Source organism: Cyrtonyx montezumae, unplaced genomic scaffold, assembly GCF_038088225.1.
Source record: "Cyrtonyx montezumae isolate F1298 unplaced genomic scaffold, pur_monq_1.0 scaffold_26, whole genome shotgun sequence".
In the NCBI taxonomy this organism is placed as follows: domain Eukaryota; kingdom Metazoa; phylum Chordata; class Aves; order Galliformes; family Odontophoridae; genus Cyrtonyx; species Cyrtonyx montezumae.
The window spans coordinates 2,841,549-2,860,626 of record NW_027072003.1 but is presented as its reverse complement, the minus strand read 5'-3'; the positions used below and the strand labels follow the sequence as shown (position 1 = coordinate 2,860,626).

Here is a 19,078-nt window from a genome sequence, read left to right as displayed (position 1 = left end):
TTCGTTAGAAAAGTCTGACTGTAATGAAAGCACTGGGGGTGGGGGGAGAGGGATGGCTTGCTGTTTGAGCTGGGATGCCAATTTCATGAGGGGTTGATGCCAGTTCCCATTCAGTTTGTTCTTGGAAGGCATTTGCTGAGTTATTGGTTGCTTTGAGCGAGACTGAAACACACTTCTGATATCCAAGATGCTTCCATTTTACCTTCTACTGAGCACTTCAGCACACAAAACTGGACTTTGGTGTACTGAGATGAGCTGGTTTGGTGGTTGGACTGTCCATGCCGTGAGAGTGGGCATAACACTTATTTATGGCTTAGCAGATTCTGCTTGTGGAAAGGAACAAGACCCCACAGCCTACTGTTCCTAGGATATACACAGCCTAGCTCTTTAGCTAAAAGGGAATTTCAGCAAGCTGTACAAGGAGATTAACACTAAGAGGATATGTAGGCTGCTGCCATGGGAAGAAGCTCACCGTCCTTTGAACACTCCTGACATAAAGCCCACTAAAAAACTCTAAATGAGAAGAAAAAGCTCTGAGTACTTGGTGTCTAGATGGCAAATGCAAAATGCTACAAATCCATGTTCCTGAAGCAAGAGTCTGTTCTTGCTAGCAGCAGCACTTCCTCCTGCTGCTGTCCTTGGATCAATCCTTTCCTTCATGTGTTGGTTACTATGATGGAAGGCCACAGGCTGGAGACGTGCTGTTCCCTTGAAAGATGGTGTCAGTGTGTTCATCCTGTGCTAATGAAAGGAAATTCTGGCACGTGTTCTGGGATCTTGAACAGCCCTTCTTTCCCCAGTTTATTAGTTAGACTGCAGAGTCACAGCCAGGATATGTTCTAGGGCAAGGCAGGTGTCTGTTCTTTCTCTAGGTTAAACCTTCAAAATGTCAGACTGCAGGGCAATCTTGTAAAAAATATTATACCTTGACTGTGACATTCTGTGATCCCTAATGAAGAAGGGATGCTACCTAGTCATGGCCATATAATAACTGCAGTTGAAATTACTGCTGGTAACAATGCAGCCCTATGGCAGTTTGGCCATGTAAGGCCATCACAGTTAGCACAAGTCTGGGCAAGGCATCAAAACAGGATATGTACCTGAACAGCGAAGCAATTGGATGCTAATTTGGCTGAGGGTTATACTCTGTATGTAGGTAATATTTTTGGCTTCTCATATAGCAACTACAAAAGTCACATTCCTTCATGTTTTTGCAGCTTAAAAATGTGTCTGTCTAGGCTGTGTTGTCATTCACTTTTTGTACTCTTTTAAGAATAATTTGTTCTCTTGCTGTAAAATGGAAGGACATAAAATGTGCAGCCTTGTGGAGCTGAAGTGTGAAGTAAGGTCCTCTACAACAAAGGACCCTCTGCAGTTCTGTAGTGGAATGATGCTACTGTCTCTGGGTGGAGAGACATGGCTTGGATCATGCTTTGGGTGTGAGCATGGCCCTCAAGTAGCCAGAGCTCATTTCCTGGTGGAAGTGTGATGACAGGCATGACTTTGGCAGGTTTCTTGTCCTAGTAAATTATTTCTTGTATGTCACAGGCAGATGGCAATTCTTCCTTCCCCTTAGCCTTTGCTTTTGGCTATTTCAACAGGAAATTCCTTAGGGTGGGGATATTTTTTTGCATTATTATTAATAATAGAAGTTTACACAATAGTGAGTGCGTTTTAAAGTGGAAGTCATGGATCTTAGTGGACTGTGGGAGAGCTGAGTTGTGGATTGTGTATTTAGAGCTGTATGCCCACCAGGAAACAAGTTGCACACAGGAAAGCTTGGGAAGACCTGCTCTAGGTGCATAGGTTCATAGGTTCATTAGGTTGGAAATAGGTGCTACTATATATCTAAATTAAATTTTTAACAGACAATATAAATCCTCTAGAGCCTCTTCAGAAATGTTTTTGTTATCCTTCCTGTGCGTACAATAGTTTTATAGCCAAAAAACAACCCTTTTTCCAGTTATTTTAGGGCCAGTGCCAGGAAATGTACCCATTCAGCCAAATATTTCTTGTAACCTTGTGCGTTTTGGATTTAAGCACTGGTGTGTCAGCTGCTCTTCTGCAAGTGGTCTTGGCAGGGATTTTTGGTTAGTGTGAGATGTGAGGAGATTCACATCAAGATGACAGACTGAAAGATCAAGTGAAAACTGAGTATCTGTGCTGATCTCCTCTGGCATTTTTAAAAACCAGGCATATAAAGCAAGTTTTAAACTCGTAGTCAATTTTTTTTGCATGTTCCTGGGCAACGAGATACTCCGAGCTGACCTCCTCCTGAGCCTTTCCCACATGGGGAATAAGACTGTGGACTGAGTGACCTGCCCTCCTGGTCTCAGTGTATTCTTCGTGCAGAAACTTTCCTTGAACTGCTTGAGAGCAGCGTATGGTTCTGGCTCTGCAGATTTTCTGAGTGTCAGTGTCATTTGTGGAGCAGGAGATGCTGGATGTGCAGTCAGGATGTTGTTTTGAAGGAGAGAACGGAAACTGATCCAGGCATCCTGCCTGGAAAGTGCTTTAGTAGGGTCTGCTTAAAAGCAGTTCCAGTTGCCAAGGACCCAACTCCACATCTGCACAGATCAGCATCCCACGTGCAAAATGAGGTGATGCAGTTTGCTTCTGTGTGCTGTACCCACTGAGATTGGGTGGGAACAGGCTCGGGTCCTAACGAGCAGCTTACGACACTGGGAACTGAAAGGAGTTTTCAGCTTTAGTTCTACAAATGCCAACACTCTGGCAAAGATGCGTGCCAGGGAAGGCAGGAGATGTTTGAAGGATTAGACCTCAAATAAGGATGCATGAACAAGTTCAGGGTGGTTCAATTAGACATTCTTCATCTTGCTCCTTGCTCCCCGCATGCAAGAAAGGCTGATTTATTTGAAATGGAATCCATGAAATGTGCGAATACTGGCTCTGGTGTTGATCAGGCTTAATGTAATAACCTCCTCTCGTTTTCACTCATTCTGCTGAGCAATCTGACGTGCTTAAATTTTGTCTCCTGAATAGCTAATATTAGCCTCCAGATGCCTTTCTATTTAAAATAAACCTACCACCAAACTGCCTGAAACAGGAGCGAGGGAGCGTTTTCCTGTCCTGTTGGGCACGGTGAGATGGTCCGTATTTATTTATAGAAGTCTCTCTCTAATAACTGTGTGTTGGAAGGGTGTGGATGTTACCAGTGTGGTGGGCAGGTGCTGGGTGGTGCAAATCCATACAGCTCATCACAACCAAAGCAAAGCTGATCTGTGACAGAGGGAATTGTTTTCCTCTCATCCAGCACCTCGTATACAGTTCAGTATTCCTCCACGCTGCATGGTATGTGATGGCAGTTAGGGTGTAGTGCCACTTGGCGTGTAGGGCTGCCAAGCTGAGTAAAGAAGGCTTTGGGTGGCAATGGGGAGAGAAGGGAGCCTGGAGGGAGGGGCAGGGATGGGTTCTGCACTCACCGTGAGCTCGAGGGCTTCGTTCAGCAGCCCGTTGCGCTTGCTGTGCAGGTAGGCGTTGGAGCTGCCTGTCTTGGCCACACGAATCCTGGCGAGCCGGGCTTTCTGCAAAAGGTACAAACAAACTGCATTTAGACACTGGCACACTGTGTTGGATGTCTGTCCAGGACGTTTCAGGGTCTCGTTGTACCTGAAAAGCCCTGGGGGTGAGAAGCAGGGGCACACTGGATGAGGCTGCAGCTGAGAAGAGCTGCTGCAGGATTCCTTGCCTGCCCGAGTACAAAATAGCTGAAGAACGTGATCTGCCAATGCTCGTGGTCTTTCCAGAGATGATGAGAAGGTTCCTACAGATCTGTTTGTTCTTTCAAAAGACATTGTTCACTTTTTTGGGGGGGTAATATGCATGGCAACTTGTCAAGACACTTTGTCTTGAGCACAGTGATGTTGGGTGACTTGCTCCCCTGAGCGCTGGGGCAGGATGGGTTGTTGACTTCGTGTTGGGAAATACTGAGAAAAATTCTGCATTCCTCATCCTGCAACACAGAAAGGCACTTTGTTGTGTCCTTTTATCCTCTGCACCAGCAGTGTTAATTCATTAGCTTTGGTAGCTGATAATGTAGGACTTCGGACAAAAACATGCATCTCTTTTGAAACTGACAGAAGTCATTTTGCATCATTGCTCTTCTCACTTTCATTTGTCCCTGACCTCCACAGGGACAAGTTAAATGGTAAAGCAGCGCAGAACAAAACAAGAAAGAAAAGCTAACGAGGCCCTCTTCCCTTCTGATCCTTCAGGTTTTCAGCTTCCCAGTTAATCTTTTTCAAATGCTGTCTGCTTCTCTGTCAAGTGCTGATTTGCCTTTTTCTTTGCTACTGTTAATTTATGACTCAAACACCATTAAAAGTAAATACATGAAATAGCTGTGGCTATTAAAAATAATTACATTGTGCTGTATTTTAAAATGCTGCACGATCTTTTAAAGAACATGGAACTCGTGATTTTTTCCTTTCTAATTAGAGGTGCTAATGGGTGTACACTTTATGAAGAGTAAAGCCAAGAGGCAAATATCTGCAGTGGGTCCAGAAAATGTAGTAATTCTAGGAGCAATATGCGTGTACATGCATGGCTGACTCTGGCCCTTGGTATTTGAAAGATCTGTTGAACCTTAAGAGCATCTGCTTCAGTAGTTTCTCAGTTTTCATCATGTGCAGGGTACTGGTTGGCAGCCTTAATTAGGAGGAATGGACTATGACCAGGCTGAAAAATAGGCATGTTCTTTGTCACCCCAAAACGAGGCCATCCAGAATTGCATTTCTTTCCTGTATTTTACGTAGATTTCATTGTCCCATCTCATTGTGAAGACTCCAAGTGTACCTGAGTGAAATAGTCTGTACTGAAGATGCAACAAGAACAGGAAATGAGCTGGTCAGTTGTTTTTATGAGGTCTCTCCTAACTGCTCTTGCTTTAGCACCTGGACATTGGTTGACCTCTGCATCAAAATGTGCAATGACTTTGTATGCAGTCATTGCCTGAACCTCCAGCTCAGTGGTTTGCATTTCTTAAGTTGGATGGATCGCTCTTTTAGTCTTTCCAGACTAAAACCTCTGTCTTCAGAAGGGCTTTCTGATTCAGACACCCAGTCTCACCAGATGGAGAGACGTAAGAAGTCTGTTTGTTTCCAGAAGACTTCCTTTCCTTTTCCTTCCTGGTCTTGACAGAACATCAGCTCCTTTTGCTGCAAGAAGTATGAGTTCGCCAACTTAGACACCTCACGTATAGTGGGAATGGTTTCATCGTCGCCTTCAGTTGCTATCATCATCAGTTCAGTCAATTGTTAAAGTGGATTCAGTCTTAGGCTCTTGTAATGAACATTATTCCCTTTGCCTCCAGGCTAGCAGGAGATCAAATATTAATAGCTGTACTCCACATGGACTGGAGACGGTTTGTTTCTGAGGTCTGTTCTCTTTTCTTCTTTGAAACAGGGCCACTAGCTATCTTAATAATTAAACCCCATAGCTTTTGTAGTTTATAACAGACGTTGTTATTTTAAAAAATGTCAGTGGGGCAGGGCAGAAATTAATCCTATTTTCCTCACACAGAAGGCTGTCTAGGAGAGTCACATCACCTCACCGTGCTTGCATCGTGATTAAATTTGGTAGATATCTTGATTAAGTCAGCTAGAGAAGTTAATTAAAATTGGTGCCTAAAATTGGTTTGGCCCTCCAGACAGTTTCCCCAGTTGAACTAGAAACAAAACGGAAGCCACACTTCATAGCTTTTACATGAAAACCTTTTTGTGAGTCTGTTACTTGGGAAGCACACCAACCGAGTGGTGCACGCTTTCCGTGGTGTACATGCTTCATTTTGATTGCACCTGAGAGCAAAGGTGTGCTCTGACAAACAGGTGAGGAGCAAATGACAGAAGCTTAGACACTTAGGGCACCCCACGCAAGCTTTGTAGGAGTGGTGTTTTGTAGGGGACCCTATACTGTGTGCTGTTCCTATTTAACCTAGAGCATTAAGCTGATGGACTCCTCCAAATTGTTCCAGTTTGTAACACCTGTGGGTATGGTTTTGTTCTCAGCCTTCAGCTCAGTACTTCTCCCCTGCAGGACACAAGTGCTGGACCATGGCTTTTCTGACAGTCTGCTGTCCCTGGCAGGGGTAGCTGCCTTCTGCTTCTCACCCATGGATGCAACAGACTAAAGGTCATTAGGGCCAGGCCTGAGATCACTGTTACTGAATATAACCCCTGCACCAAGAGTCTAAAAAAGGAAAAGAAAGCGGCACACTGTGTCTGCATGTAAAGTGGTAAGAGGAGTTGCTAGGAAACCGCAGGATCTCAAAATGCATATGACCTAATCTGGAAGATAATTTCTAGGATGAAAATAATAATACTAATGACAGCCACTCACAGGTTAGAGTGATTAATTTGGTCATCCTGGTGCACGTGTGTTTCTGAGAGCTGGGTGGAAGGTATGTCTTTGTAACTTCTGCCTCCTTGTTGCTTTGTAAGGAAGGAGATTTGGGATAAGCAGCTGTGAAGCCCTGCCATGTGAGCAGTGGGGTGATGCAGGGGGCTGGCAGCACCCTGGATACCTGCATTTCCCAAAGGGAGTAGCAAAGGAGAGAAAGAATAGTGTGTCTTCATCTCCTAGCTGCTTTGAAGCAGGAAGGAGGCTAGGAGAAATGCTTACCAGATGGCAGGCCCAGGAAACAGCTAATTATTATTTATTAATGATTTTCATCTAGTACTTATGGAGACGGCGTTCGCTCTTGATTTATGTGGTATTATAAACTATTAAGTTACAACCTATGACATAATTCTCCAATTGCCAGACCTCTTCAGCACTCCAGATCTTCAGAGCAAGGTGATGGAGCGTGTGTGTCAGGTCCTGCTCCCTCCATGGGCTGTCTCTGCTGTTAGCATCATCCTTCCTATCTCACTTTATCTGCTAAAGCCATGCTAAGCATTCCTGGCAGAAAGTGCCACTGTGCTGGACAATCAACAGCACTTCATTTTTGCCCTCAGAAGCTATTAGTAATTTGAATATGAGTACTGCCATTAGTGAACAATGCAGTCCAGTGGAGCAATGTATGCACACCACTGGTCTCTGAAGGCTGAAATGAAGCTGTTCTCCAAGTTTAATCAACAGAATACTTTTGGTTTATATTTCCAAGATCCAGTATCACAGCCATGCAGTAAATGCTCCATTTTCTTGCATTTGTCTGCATCTGTGGCTAGCTTGGTTATGCACTTACATTCTAGATGGAAAGAACATAGTGAGTTTTAGGCTGTGGCATAGCTGAAAAGCAGAATGCGTGTTGAAATGTTGTTTCTAACAGTGGGGCTCAGCGTATGGCATGGCATGAGGTATTTTCTTGTGGTTGTATTCTCACCTTCCTGATCTTCTCTGGGGTACCTTTGACTCTAGTTGTAGCTCAAAATATGAAAGGAGTTCAGCAGTGACATCAGCTTGTATTTCTGAGCAGGAACTTGGTACTTGGTATGTACATATAACTCAGGAAGGGAATGAATTTAACCTTCATCTGGTGGAGAATAGCTTAGTTCCCTCCCTGGCCTGTTGTAGTAGTTTGCCATGTGGAAAACAGAAAACTCTTCTATTAAAAATAATATATATGAGTTTTGTTATTAAGGCTGTCAGAAGGTTAGATGGATCTACTGCCTGTAGAGCACTTTCTTCAGTACAACCAAGTGATGCTCATCCATCCCGTGTTTGGCTCCAGGAAGCTGCTATGCCAGCTCTAACAGGGCTTGGAAGCAGGCTGGGCTGCCAGATTAGGACTCAGGTCATTACATGTATTTGAAGAGTGCATGAAATAGCAGCTACTTAAGAAGCAAATGGCCCATATAATAATTACCAGTGGTTATTCTCCTAACCCTCATACCGTCTGGCTGTTGCAATAGGCAGGCATTGGATTTACTGCAAACTTAGAGGAGCTGATTTCTGTAGAACTCGTTATATTCCTATACAATTTGATAGAACCTCTTACAGTGAGACCTTGATCTTATTTTGGATCTCTTCATTAGTATCCAGAGATGAAAGGTTCCCCTCCCAGCTTTTTTGTTCTCCTTTTAATCATACTTTACCCTTGGCACCATTAAAGCAGCAGAGCATCGTTTCAGGTGTATTGTTTAATCCAATGCTGAGGAACATGATGTTTAATCTATTTATAGAAGGATGCACAGAATATATGGAGCTTAAAGGATCTCAGCTTGTGTACCTGCCATAAGTCTTCGGGCTGATGAAATGGAACTTTGGAAAGAGCCAAACTACACAAAACTCGACTGGGGACACACACGTCGGTCAGGGAGTCCCTGGAGTGCTGAGGTTGGTCCCTTCTTACTGCCAACTTCCTTCTGTATGTTCTCATTATGAACTTAAGCTCCGGGTGAACATGAGTGAAGCTCTCACTCTTACTATTTAGGATCTATTTTAGAACCTCGTTCATCTATTTGGAGAACGTCCTCCGATTTCCAGCCTGCTTCTGTTTACCACTGGCTTTAATTAGTTGCCATTGTGTTGACTCTTTTCAGGTAGACCGTTCCCTTTCTTGTGTTTGCTCTTTATTCACAAACCCATCCCGTGGTCGCATCTGGTAAACGAAGGCTTATGGAAGGATGTGTGTCACAGCTCACGTCTTTACACTGACAGCCACAAAACATTGGCTGCGTGCCTTGATTTGGCAAACATCAAGGGAAAAACCTGCTTCTCGTGCTATATCGGGCGCTGGAGCACTCTCTGGTTTGTCAGCAGAAAGCTCTGCAGTTGTCATGGTTACTCGCTTCTCCGGCCCTCGTTTGTGCATTCCAGCATTGTTGCACAATTACCAGCATGGCTCCTAATTGTCCTGACTCAGTTACTAACGACAGATGTTTCGTATGGGGACAGAAATGTGCTGGCGGTGGATGCTGGAGCTCCCGGACAATGCGTAGAATTACTCTTTATGATTGTATTTGTTCAGAGTTAATGCTGAGTTCGGTCTAAATGGCTGCACTTACACGGGGAGCAGGTGGCTCAGATTACCGGCAGGCAGCGGGCTGCATAGGAAACAGAAGAGTTCTGCTCTACTGCGACAAAGAGACGAGAGAGACTATTTCCCAAGGAGCAATTTGTGTGGTGACTCGAGCTCCGCTTTCTTCCTGCACAATGCTTGCAGGCAGGCCTTGACTTCCCCATAAAATTGCCTGAAAAATGCTGGCAGCTCCCGGTGCTCTTCTTAATGCTGGGGATGGCTGGGAGGACTGCTGTGCAGGAGCTCCAAAGTGGGAATGTAAAATCCTGGGCATGGATGGTATTACCATGAGACAGTTTTGTTTTATTACCCTGCGTGTGTGCCTGAACAAGCTGCAAGGAGTCACTGAGTCAGGAAGAGAAGTGGATTAATCTGAGTTTTATGCTTAAGAAAACCTGAGTCACAGCGAGGGAGGTATGGGAGGGTGATGCTGCTGCAGCATCTGTGTTTGTCAAAGCAATGAGACTGGCTGTGGTGGGGAGACAAAAGAGGATGGCAGGCTCTTGTTGGTGTCCGGAAAGGGCCTGCCTTGTGCTGGTTGAGAGCCTGATCTGATGCTGAAGATATCCTCTGCTACTGCTTGATTGGATTTCATGACCTCCGAACCACAAAGATGTGTTTTGAGTCAGACTTTTTTCAGACCACGGCTGCTGGGTGGAGTGGGAGGAGTGGAATAATGAGATCTGGGGCTTTTCGAGTCGGGCTGTGAAAGACATCTGGGAGTGTTTGCAGAGAAGTGCTGCAGAGGACCTGAGTGACATGCTGCCATGCTGCAGGGCTCTCCTGTCCATCCAACAGAGGTGGCAGCAGAGGTATCTCAGTGCTCTGGCCATCTCAGCACCACATGTCTCTTCATCTGCTAATTGCTGGCATGGCACAAATGAGCAGTGGCAGTGAGCTTTGCTTCCATTGCTACCCACTTTATTGCCTGTGGATACATCCGTGTCCTTTAATCTAGATGTAACCACGCTCTGCAGCTGGAACAGAGATGTTCAGTACATGGAGGGGGCTGCATGGAAGCTAAACAGCACTCAGCACACTTGATTCTGCATTACTTAAGTGCAACAGGAAAATAAGTAATTCACAGAGGTAGCAGCGCAGGTTCTGATCTCCAGAACCCACACCCAAAGCTTGATGACATTTTTGGCCGAACGCTTTTGCATGCTGGTCTCCTTGACAAGGCAGTTTCAGATTGCATTTATTTAGACATCTGGGATGAAGCAGGCAACCTCAGCCATTACAAATCCTACTGACTGTGCTACATAACGAGCCATCTGGCTCCAACAGGTGGGAGCGGGTACCTCCTGCGAGGAGCAGCCCCAGGATGGATGCATCAGGTTCCTGAGCATTGTGGCTGTTACCTGGTTATGGCTGGGATGTGACACAAAAGGGCCTCGAGGCATGAAACAAACACAGAGGCTTCTGGATATCCGTGGAAATGATTTAAGCTGGGCATCGGGCCACTATCGACAACAGGCTCGGTATTTAGATAAATGGGCTTGCTTCAGAGCCTAAACCTATAAGCTCTAGCTCACTGATTTCAATTGCTGCTTTCAGAGGACGGGGTAGTTACATCTAGTAGCCTTATGTAATTTGGCACCCAGGGATTTCAAACTGGCTGAACTGGTGGAAAATTCCTCTTTCATAACGCCCGGTAAAGCAAGCAGTGAGGAAGGGCTCCTGGCTGCCTGGTTGCTTTGCTCCTTCCCCTGAGCTGTATTAGGGGATGCAGTAAACACCCACCTACCCCAGAAAAATCGATCTCTCTCTTTTAAAACAAAAACCAAAACAAGAAGTCTTTTCTCCCTGTCAGTAACTGTTAAATAACAACAACAAAAACATATTTCACGCAGATCCATTGTGATTGAGGAAAAAAAACCACGAAAACAAAGCATGTTTTTTTAAATGTCAGCCAGCTCCAGATTTAACCTTATTGTTTCTCTCCCTCCTGAAGTTCCCAACCCCATTCCCTGCTGGGACTGAGTCACGCTCTGTCGCTGAGCTCTCCTTGCACAGCTCTGCTCCGCTCACTTTTTTCTGTCCGTTCTGTTCCACGCTCTGAATGAAGTTCACTAACCCACCTCCGAAACTCAGGGCGTCAGCTGAAAAACAGAACATTTCAAAGCTGACTCCCATGCTCTGTAGAAAATCAATTATTATAATGGCCCCGTTATTGACGGGTGTGTGGGCTGTCTTTCTCATGGGCGAGATGATGACATAAATCTGGGACTGAGCATTCTTTGTCACCACCTTCCCTCCTGGCAGCACCGGGGCTGCAGCCACTTCCTGTGCCTCTGGGAGCCGACGTGCCTCAATCATACATAAATCTGTGTCCTTACTCTCCCTTCCTTGTGGCTTAAGCCCCTCTCAGCATCTCCATAGTTACCTGTGCATCTGCCTGCTGTTGTAGCTGTGTGCGCGCAACCGTCTCACGAGGAGCTCTGTGCTCTGGGGTAACCTTCCTCCATCTATTTCCTCTTGTCAACTTCCATCTGAAAATATATGTCTTTTCCCACATCCCTTTCTTTGCTGCTATTGCCTCTGAGATGGAACTTTAATTCACCCACCAGGCAACGTGTCCACTCCTCAGCCTCACCTCCCTTATATATCTGCTTTTTGACGGCTGAAGTTGCAGCTTCCAGTCCTGTGTTGTGGTTGTATGTGAGAGCTGCTCTGCAGAAGGGTTTTGCCCAGGGAGCCCTTTCCTTGCCTAAATCGGGGGCTTCAGTTCGTCTCTGGAAACGAATCGCTTACGGGATGGGAGGAGGAGGCTTTCTCGAGGCTTTTGCACTATGTTGTCTGTTCTCATGGGATCAGAGGGCACTAGGTAATAAATGAAACGAACAGACTGAGAAACTGCAGTCCTCAGATGTGTTTTTACTGCGGATCTGAAACGTAACACTGCGATTTCTCACGTTTTGTGTTCGTGGAAGAAGGCGGCTTCAGTTTCAGCCTCGAGAAATGCACCGCTGAAGCCAGGCTGATCCCTCTGAGATCATCAGCCCTTCCAGGGGCTGGGCTCAATTTGCAAATCTCTTAAAGGATAAATGCACTTCAGAAAGGGTTTTTCACACCACTTGAACCTTTGCACTGCTTCCTCCTCCACTGAACAAATGTGAGGAGTGCACCTCATTGTGCAAGAAGCCCCTGCTGTGAACTCCTGTGGTGGTTTGGTTTTGTGTTGTTCTCAGCCCAAGGGAGGTGGAGTTTGCTCAACCTTAGTGGACTTCCAACAGTTTCAGAGCCCAGAACGTTGCAGCAAACCTTGGGAAGGCCGTGTGCCCTGCTGCAGTGTTGCACCAAGCTCCCTGGCCATGTTTATTCTTCTCACTGCTGTATTTTTGGCAATCCACGCGCTCCTTTGCTATCCTGCTCAGGTGAGAGTACCACTGTAATTTGGGGAGGTTGTTCACGCTGTCTCTAACTTGTAAGCAATAAACTGTTTTGGTTTAAGGAGCAGCATGCCCAGCCCTAGCTGCTCTGCCTTCTCCCTGGGCTCGAGAGACACGAGGAGCCGTCCCCAGGTTGGCAGCAGATACGTGCTGCAAGCTGAGCTCAGCGAGGGAGGCTCCAGCAGTACCTGAATTACAAAGTCATTCAATTGTCAAGCCTGTTAAGTGTCAAATTCTCCTTTAAAACCAGAGGCTGTGACATTCGGTGAAGAACGGCATCGCTTCAATGTCAGGAAGGTCTATTCTTAGCACGTCAGTGAAAAAGGGGAAAAAAAAAAGTCTTTGGGGGGAGAAAAAAAGCAACACAATTTTACCAAAGTGAACCTTGTCAGACATGATCAATTTGTCTCCCATTCAGAGTGACCCGCTCCTTGCTGCCTGCTGGAGAACAAACCTTGATGACACAGCACAATAAATTAAGATTGCCAGATCTCCCCGTAATTAATTTTCTTGCAGTGCAGGTTTGGCAAGGAATAATTTACCTCTGAGGTGACTAAATCACTGGTGGTGATGGCTTTGTTTTGCTCTCCTCCCTTCCCCCTTTCTTTTCAAGGAACCTTTCTCCTTGGCTGCTGTAACAGCCACCCTTCTCCTCTTACTTGCACCCCGACCTTCAGCTCTCAGCACTGTTCCCCCCAACTGGACACTCTTGCAGTACTTCTGCCTCTGTTGTTTCTCATTAGACAGCTTCATCTGAGTTCATGCCAGCAGCAAAAAGACCCATAGCCTGGGCAGCCCTCAGCCTCACTTGTCACAGCTACGGTTTTTGGAGTCAGTGCTTTGGAAGGAGTTCAGTTTATAATAATAATACCTAAACATATTTTAATCCTCAATTAAAGGAGAAAAAAGAATTTATTTAGCACAGTAGGAAAGCTGTCGGTGCTATTTCTTCAAAGCTGCGTGTCCTAAACTCTGCATAAAACGAGCTGGGGAACGATTCAAGAACTGAGATAGCGCAGTGAGCTGTAACCAACCATCCTGAAAAGGCCACGTGAATGACTTTGTGTCTTTAATTAGATGGGGACAGAGTTGTAACTATCGCTAAACTTCTGCTCCCAAAGAAGAAATTTCATCTCTGCAGGTCGGTGCTGGGGCGAGTCTGTTACCAGAGCAGATTCTGCACTTGCCTGTGTACGTCCTGAGCATCCCCACAGGGCTGGCTGCATGCTGCTGCCTCTTTAGTATTCACGCAGTGGAGTTCATGTGAAAATTAGTTGCACTTCTGAGTTGAGAAAACTTTCTTAGCCCAGAAATTAATCTAATATCAGGGGAATTGGAAATTCAAATGGGGGAAATTGTATAGTGAGTGTCAATATAGCGGACCTTATGAAAGCTGCAATCAATCACGTCGGCATCAGCCTTGGTGATAGGTTTCCTTGCCACCGACTGGGACGTGGCCCAACAAATAAAGGAAGAAGTGTACGGAGACAAAACTTCAACACGCTGCCTGCCCAGAGCGGCCTCAACCCGAAGCACTGATGTGGAGTTGTTTAGGAGCTGCTTTTATTACCGCCTGTGCTTGCCACTGGCCCGGTGCTGGCTGAGCAGTGTTGCAGCTTACCTTCTGTGCCCGGCGCTTGTCGGCCCGCTGGTTCTGGTGGTAGATGCGGCTGAAGTTGGAGACGATGACGGGAACGGGCAGGGCGATGACCAGCACCCCGCTCAGCGAGCAGATGGAGCCGAAGATCTTCCCCGCAATGGTCTTGGGCACCATGTCACCGTAGCTGGGGGGATAAACACACACAGGGGAGGTTCCCCCTTCAGGTCCATGCAATGGCCTCCAAAGCCTTTTCAGGTTCTCTGAGCAGCAATGTGAGCATCCAGACAGCAAAGCTTGCAAGCAGTGAATCCCCCGCGCTGCTGGCCCAGCAATGGCTCACACCATGCTTTGATGGTGAATTGAGCTACACCAACGGAGGCCAATGCCTGCAGAATGGATGTGAGCTGCTGAGCACAACACACTCGCAGCCCCGCTCACTTAGCACCCACCTCCCTGTGTAAATGAGCCCTAACAGTGCTGTGCGTCAGCTCGGGACCGGGTTCATATATTTTCATTCCCTTATTTCAAGCTGCAAATGAGGACTGATGTACACTTCTGCTTCAGAACGCCCCAGTTCCCTTGCTGTCTGTGCATCGAGAAAGGCAAGGTTCATTCAGAGCCTGAATTAAGGAACAGATGAATTCTCAGGAATAAATCCAAGTGAAAAATGTTCAAACTTCTGTACAGAGTTCGACCCAGCAATCTTTTCATTAACTGCTGTAACTTGTATGTTAATTACTACCAGCACAATCACGGATGAAATGATGCGTTTTATGCAGCTGGAAGGTCACACTGGCTTAGGTTCTTTAGATTGCACGTGACAAATCACTGCTCTGTTAAATGCTGTTTTTTTGGGGTTTTTTTTTTTGCAGTTGATGGCCTCCATTTTGCAGATTACAAAAGTTTTCTGCAGGAGTTTTGTACTTAAGCTTTAACATCTTCTCTAGTTAAGGAAAACCAATGTGCTTTGCATTGTGGCCACTTGTTATCCCAATGGGAAGGAGCATGGCTGTTGTCATGGGACACATGGAGCTGAGTCTGCCCAGGGCCTCAGCTTTGTGGCTGGCAGCCCTGGCTCACTGGATGCTGTGTGACAGTGAAGGTTATTGGGGTTTTAAGTTCTGATTTATGGTTTGGTCTGACACAGTCCCCATGTTGCATCCCAGGTGATGGGACCTTTTAGTTCTGATCGACTGCCCATCACAGCCCAGCTCCTGATAACCAGAGGTAGGCAGAGCAGATGTTGCTGCCTCGAGTTCAGCTGGTGCAATGGAAGCCTCCATTGGAGGCTCATTCTGCTCTGCAGTTTGCCCTCTGCAAGTGGCTTCAAAGCTCTCTTTTGCAAATGGTTGATAGAGAAATGAAAACCCATTCAGAAAGGTGGAGCTGTCTTCTGATTGTGTAACACAAGACTCCTTTTATTTTTAAGAAAAAAAAATGAAGAAAAAAAGAGAAGAAAAAATAGGTTTGGTACTGAAATAGTCGTGTGCAAAGTCACTGGAGTGCACCAATTCCCACAGTACCTCTGTGGCTTAGGAGGTCAGGCTGTGCTCCAGGAAACCTCACCATAAGCACTGCTGAAGTTTTGTAGGAGATAGGAAAACGATGCTAGGAGTAAAGGCTGGGCCCTTCGAGAGGCAACAAGAGGCTTCCCTTTGCTATCAGATGGTGCTTGGGATTTCCATGCTTTTATTCGGGATATGTTGGTGTTTGATGGAGCAAATATTGAAAAGTAATATGATTTATAGCTGGGGATTCATTTTGCAGATATCACTCGTGATTGCTTAATTGTTGCAAGCAGAATCCTTCTGCATCCACCTGCACTCACTGCACTAAAACCCCTCGGAATACCACGGATCAATAACGTGCTATTTATGTCTGTTAACTTTCTAGCTGCTGCTGCTTTATGCCAAGATGGTTTTAAAGCTCTTGTCAAGTGACAAGGTCTCCTACCTCGTTTAACACCGTTCTAAAAAAATCTTTCTCCATTTTTCCTGCTGCCCCTCAACACAATAGGGCTGAAAATTAATCATATGCCTCAAACATGATCTCGGTGACCCGCAGTACTGAGAGAAAGATCTTCAGTGCTTTTGTAGAAAGTATAATGATAAGTGTCTGGCTCACAGTCTTGTTGAGTTTTCTCCTTACACCCAGGCTGAGTTTCCTCATTACTTGTGACTTCAAAGCAGATGCTTTAGAGCACCCTCAGGGAAGATCTGGGACTGTGGAGAAGGATTTTTTTCTGGGGAGGTGCAGAACTTTGTTTGCAAAACCATTCTGAGAGATACCATGATGAGAAACCTGGCACTGGCTGGAGCAGGTGGCAGAGGTGTGAGAGTGAGGATTTCTCCTCCCAGTGCTGACTCCTCTGCATCTGCTTCAGAATTACCTGCAGAGGATTTGCTGCTGGCTGTGGGGCCCTGGGCTGTACAGGGGGCTCTGGGCCATATGGGGCACGTTGCAGCCCTGCTTTCCAGCTTTGCTGGGCTACTGACCTGCAAGGGAAGCGTCGGTGACAATGGGACATGTCCTAGCTTTGTGATCAGAGTGAAGTGCTGCTGTGCTTTGGTGACTTGGGCCATTTTTAGATGACCTATTCTTAAAAAGAAAAAATCATTCAGACCTTCAAGGTTTCTGGGTTAGCTCCAGGTGTGCGTCCCTTTCAGCACCGCTGTGATGCTGGGCTTTGAGTTGGTGCCTTACTCTGACATCTGCAGGGCAATTTTTTTCTTTGTATTTTCTCCATGTCTTGCTATAAGGGAAGAGGAACAAGGAGGAATACAAAGCTGTGGCAGTGTTCAGACCTGAACTACATTTGATTAACAGTGCCAGGGATGGCTCCAGGCGAAGCAGTTCAGGGTCTGGTGCAGCGACTGCACTCTGTCTCATCTTGCTGAATCTTTTTATGTTCAGCACATGTAAGCACACAGCAAACAGCAGCAAGTTAATTACAGGTGAAAGGAAACCATGGTACGTTGTGCTCTGGCTGGATGGAGGATGCTCTGTCCTTGTGCTGTGCTTTTATTCTAGAAGAATCACAAGGCAGATGTCCACGTGGACACGGCCACCCTGCAGCCTGTTGCTGGTGGAGGAATCAGCGACCGAACGAACTGAAGTGCTTTACAGGGTGGCTTGCTCTGAGAGTTTTGCTTAATCCATTCACTTTGAAGGAACTTTGGCCACCTGAGCTCTGCACCCTCGCAAAGAGCTGCCAGTTTAATGCAGGTCAGGGCTGCTCAAGCTGTGCTTTCCAACTTGGCGTTGAGGAAGGTGTGTGTGTGAATGTCAGTGCCACGGGTGTGAGGCCTGCCTTTAACTTGGGCTGGATGGAACCAGTAATGTTTGGCCATTCTGCTCCTGCTCATCTTGAGATACACGTGGCTCCTGCAATGTTAATTACTGAGTGACAATTCGTTTTTGTCCTGAATGGTACACGAGCACTGATAGCCACAGGGCATCTTTATAACAGTGCCGAATAATCTCAAGTATTGGATTTCAGTTAGTATTAATTGGCTGTTTTTAAACCCAAACCTTTTTTTTTTAATCTTTTTAATGGAATGAAAGAACCCAACTTTCCCATTCATTTGTTTAGTACACGGCAACTTGTCACCTAAAAAAATTCTTCTACAGAAAGTACGTTTTAAGCAATTCATCAATAAGCTCATTAGAGCAGTAAGAAGATAGAAGAACGAGGTAATGATTAACATTCAGAGGGTCTAACAGGATGCTCAGGCCTTTAATACGAACAACAGAGGCCGCAAATTCAATAGATTTTCCTGTGACCTTTCGTAAATCATTTCAGCTTTCTGTACCTCAGTTCCCCATTGCTGATATGGCACTTGGTCGCCTGCTCTGCCCGCTGGGCTGGGTAAGGCAGTAAGTGCCCCAGGGCCTGAGTGCACCCAGCAGAACCCCAGCTTAGCAGCGTTAATAGTGCAGGGCAGTAGCAGAGAAAGCTGGAGGCAACAGCCTGCACACGACTCTGGGCACGTCCAGAGATAAAAGCTGAGAACTGGGTAGGTTAGCAGTGGAACATGCCTAGGGGTAAACATATTTTCTGTTTATTTTGCCAGAAACGCAGCAGTTGGACGGCAGCAGATCCAGCTTGCAGCTGCTGCATCGGTTGCTCTGCTCACTGCCTGCGTTACGCTGCACCTGCGGCCGTGTTTTGTGGCACACAGAGGTGTCTGACCCACAGCTTATCCCTGTTTAACACAGCAGGGCTGTTCTCTTTCCTGGTGTTCCTCCTCAGCAGCATTTCCTCCCCAGGAAGCACTGTGAGCACTGAGCTCACACCCACAGTACGCGCGGTGTAAAATTCAAGTCAAGCCTCCAACAAACAAACCAGAAGCAAAGCGTTAGGAAAGCACTTCCAAGTGCTCACTCTGTGGGCTGGAAAAGGCTGCGAATATGGAGCTTCAATATTTTATGTATTTGTTTGGGGACTTCTTTGTTCATTGGGTATAAAAGGGGTCGTATGCCACGCACTCTAATTAGCAGCTATTAGCCCTGGCAGCATAATGTGCTACTGTTTTTCTCTCTGTCAGTGCAGAAAATGTTATCAAATAGAGGTCATTGCTTCCGAGCTCTGGTTTTAGCAGCAGAGGTGTCTGGACGCTGCTGAGCTCCTCCAGCTGGAGACAGCAATAAATAAGGTGCTGAACAGCTCATCAAATGACTCACTCTAAAAATAGACTCTCAGCAGCGTTTCTGGTGATCTTTTCTCCCTGCAATGTTCACAGCCCTACAAATAGGGATTTGTAGTAAAAAACGACACTGTGGGGACAGCGAAGGAGCTTTGCAGAGGATGCTCTTTTCCAGCAGCCCGCTGTTATGCCAGCTTTTCAGGCAGTGTGGATATCAGGCGTGTGCCTGGGGAGGGCCTCAATGTTCATAAAATATTACTGTAGTTATTGTTTCTGCTGGTTCTTGTGATGTAGAGGAGATATGAGTGCGTGGTGTTTGGTAAGCCTGTATCCCAAGACCTCTGCTTTTGTCAGTCGCAGAGCTCTCTTGGTGGAGCAGCCACATGTTGCTTCAGATGATTTTGCTGTTGATTCAGATGATTTTCCTCACACCACCATGAACAGCTCTCTGGGAGTTTCT

General features: G+C 46.1%; 1 protein-coding gene across 2 annotated transcripts in view; it reads right to left on the bottom strand.

The window, feature by feature from the left end:
• KCND3 (potassium voltage-gated channel subfamily D member 3) overlaps positions 1 to 19,078 on the bottom strand; it is an 87,031-nt gene that overhangs the window by 8,481 nt on the left and 59,472 nt on the right. For both annotated transcript variants that reach the window (XM_065740394.1, XM_065740395.1), the window contains exons 2-3: positions 13,994 to 14,156; positions 3,444 to 3,545 (exon numbers count right to left, since the gene is read on the bottom strand). In XM_065740394.1, the coding sequence (XP_065596466.1) occupies positions 3,444 to 3,545; positions 13,994 to 14,156 (265 nt within the window). The remainder of the gene's footprint in view (positions 1 to 3,443; positions 3,546 to 13,993; positions 14,157 to 19,078) is intronic.